Raw genomic sequence first — 2,752 nt, 5'->3', positions numbered from 1 at the left:
CAGTCCAGACAAAGATGGAGCTATCGAAAAGAACTTACAACTGTAAGAGCTATCGGAGGTGTAACAAAGCATCTTAACATGACCTCAGGCCGCTTTGATGCAGCACTTTTTGCGGACCTTTCTTGGCCTGACTGTGGCTGTGGACTGCTTGCCACCGCAATTATCAGGCTTCCGCAGTCATCAAGCCAGAAGTCTATATGTACGCAGTCCCATCGAGTGCCGTCAATAGCTACGACTATTCCTGCAAGGTGTTGCGTCGGGCGCTCGCCTGACTCAGGTTCACAAACTCCCCTTCAAGCAAGACACAGCCGAAATCCGGCCGCGGAAGGTCGCGAATCGGGCTGCTGCTGCGTCACAGCGGTCTGAGGTCATGATCAAATATTTTGGCAGTGTGTTCCCCTCCCCTGTGGCTGCGGCTGTGATGCATGGATATGCGGGGGGAGGCATGAGATAGTGTGGTTGTTGTGTATCGCTGCCTGCGGCATTGGAGCGCCCTTGAGCAAGCATGTGGCTACGGTCAGACGCAAAGTTGGCGAGGAGCCTTGGACCGTGCACCACCCTGAAGCACCGGTGCAAGGACTCGTTGGATTCGTGCGGGTTCCAAGGCCGGATCGCCTCCGCAATGTACAGGTCCAGGCCCCCCCCGAACGGCAGCGTCGTGTCCAGGTCCCACGCGAGAGCGGAACCTTCAGTCTCCTCCACTGCAATAACGTGGTAGTCCCACAACACGGATTCTTCCGGGCCTCGGCCGGCTCTCTGCCGAAAAATCGGCACCTGTGACAACAAGATTCATCAACTTTAAGGACCTGGAACAGGCCCATAAGATACAAGACAGTAAAAGACGGAAAATGTTTTCTCTCTGTTACGTTTCTGCGGCAGCTTAGTAGTCAAAGAAAGCTTGATAAGCCAGCCCAAAGAAGGCGGCGTTGACAACGATGCATAATTTCCCGGCACCACCCCAGGTGCAAGTCATGCTGCTGCTTAGTGCTGCTAGGTTCTGCGTGAAAATGCTTGCAGGTGACGACGCTGTATCGTTTTACAGCGCCGTATGTGTTGCTTCATGCTCTTGGTTAGGGTCTTGGACACAGTCCATGCAGCATCACGTGCATAGATGCATGGTGGCCTTCAGACATGTGTGAAAGACTAGATCATGCGTGCTGGCCTTCAGAATCTAGAGCAAGATAGATGGAATGCAAGAATGCAAGGTTGGACAAGAATTGCTTGGAATAAGTGCCAGCAATGAGCAAACCCTATTATGGTCTTGGACAGCTCAGAACCTTTGCGCAAAGACAGTACTTGAAGATGACGCACCCGTCTTGGCAGGATTTGATATGAAAACCGCGTAAAAGTTTTGCAGTCTAGCTGGTTCCAGTCCACGCAGCAGCTGGTACACGTTTTCTTCGCAGTAGCACGCAGTGTATGCACACTCTCAAGCTGGAGCTGGCAGCCCATGACAGCTTGCGTATAAACCAGAGACGCACATGCGATTGACTATTTACATTGCTACTGCCTAATGGGGTATGGGGCAACGGTACTACATGCTATCTCTGTTCACAGAGCAACACCGAGTTGTACATCAGATGTGCGTAACGAGGACCCGTTAGCGCTCGCCGCTGTCCTTCTACTCCTGATGCCTTTACCCAGCCCGAAATTGGGCTTTTGTATACTTTCCATTGAATGCACGTTGACGTGGGACATCCGGAAGCGATCAGTCGGACTATCTAGGCCGTATGCCCACGTCGCCACCTTACCACATTGTCATTCACATCAACATAACGCAAATGGTTCCAGCCTCTCCTTCCTGGGTCTGGCACCAGGCCTCGAACCGAGCTCAGCCCAGGAGAGCGGCGGACTGTAGAGTGGCGTGAATCGCCGAAGCAGTTGCTTCACCAGCGTCCCCCCTGTCGCATGGAACTGCCCGAGGAGGTGGTGCACGAAATCTGCCAGGTCCACAGATACGCGGCTGTTGTATCCTAGGTTGACGCGCATGCGGTTGCTCATGAACAGGTGCAAAATCTGGCCGAATTGCCAGAAATGGGGGTGCGAGCTGCTTCCCAAAGCTGGCGCCCCCATGGTGAAGCATCTCGGACAGGCAGAGGCATGCAGCCGCAACGCGCGTTGGTTCGCGTGTTTCGAAAACGTGACGAAGAGGCAGCACCAATGCGGGAACGAGGTCCGCAAGCCTCTCTCGCAGCTCCCGGATCATGTCGAGTGAGCCGTGGATAGCAAGGAAGCGGTAAGGCTCCTGCACAAAACGCAACAAACAAAATAGTCAAGCGGGAAACACGCCACGCCAAAAAAAGGCGATGCGATTGCCGGGAGATCCTGCCCTGAATGTTGGCATATGAGGACGTACCCAAGTCAGGGTTAGACGTCAAGCAGTTCACAGGGAAATGGCGTGTAAAAGGGTGGGAAAGAGTGTGTTTACACTGAGCTACCGCGACCGGTTTCGCCCTTGCTCAAGGGGAATGCCGCTTCATATAATTGAGTCACTATTCATTGAATGATTCCACCTGCTCCCGTGCATGCTGACACATGTGTGACGAGAAACCAAACCCTCATTCCAACCCACGCCCCCAAGGCGGTTGGTTGGCAGTGTGCCTGCTTGCTCAAACATGGCATCTGAATCAGGTGATTACTTCCACCTCAACTCCAGAGATGTGATCCGTTTCAGTACTAGACATGTGATCTGTTGTTGCACCCTGTGATGACCCCTCCACACATCCTCACATACAACGATGACACCATTGAG

The 2,752-nt window shown here is 53.3% G+C and overlaps 1 protein-coding gene across 1 annotated transcript; it reads right to left on the bottom strand.

Moving 5' to 3' along the window:
• Positions 1–279: 279 nt before the first annotated feature.
• On the bottom strand, positions 280–1,698 carry LOC149809024 (protein N-terminal glutamine amidohydrolase-like). Its single transcript, XM_089995027.1, has 2 exons — positions 1,576–1,698; positions 280–774 (listed from the first exon to the last, which is right to left on the bottom strand). Exons 1-2 carry the CDS (start codon positions 1,696–1,698, stop codon positions 280–282), a joined length of 618 nt encoding a protein of 205 aa, XP_089851153.1.
• Between the last annotated feature and the right edge of the window lie 1,054 nt (positions 1,699–2,752).

This window comes from Nuphar pumila, unplaced genomic scaffold (genome assembly GCF_984573655.1).
Source record: "Nuphar pumila unplaced genomic scaffold, dmNupPumi1.hap1.1 HAP1_SCAFFOLD_1818, whole genome shotgun sequence".
NCBI lineage: Eukaryota > Viridiplantae > Streptophyta > Magnoliopsida > Nymphaeales > Nymphaeaceae > Nuphar > Nuphar pumila.
The sequence above is the reverse complement of the archived record's forward strand: the minus strand, read 5'-3'. Positions and strand labels throughout refer to the sequence as shown.

Coding starts and splice junctions, on each gene's coding strand:
- LOC149809024 (XM_089995027.1), bottom strand. CDS start 1,698: ATGTCCCACGTCAACGTGCATTCAATGGAAAGTATACAAAAGCCCAAT. Junction 775..1,575: donor CCTCGTTACGCACATCTGAT/GTACAACTCGGT, acceptor TTGTTGTCACAG/GTGCCGATTTTTCGGCAGAG.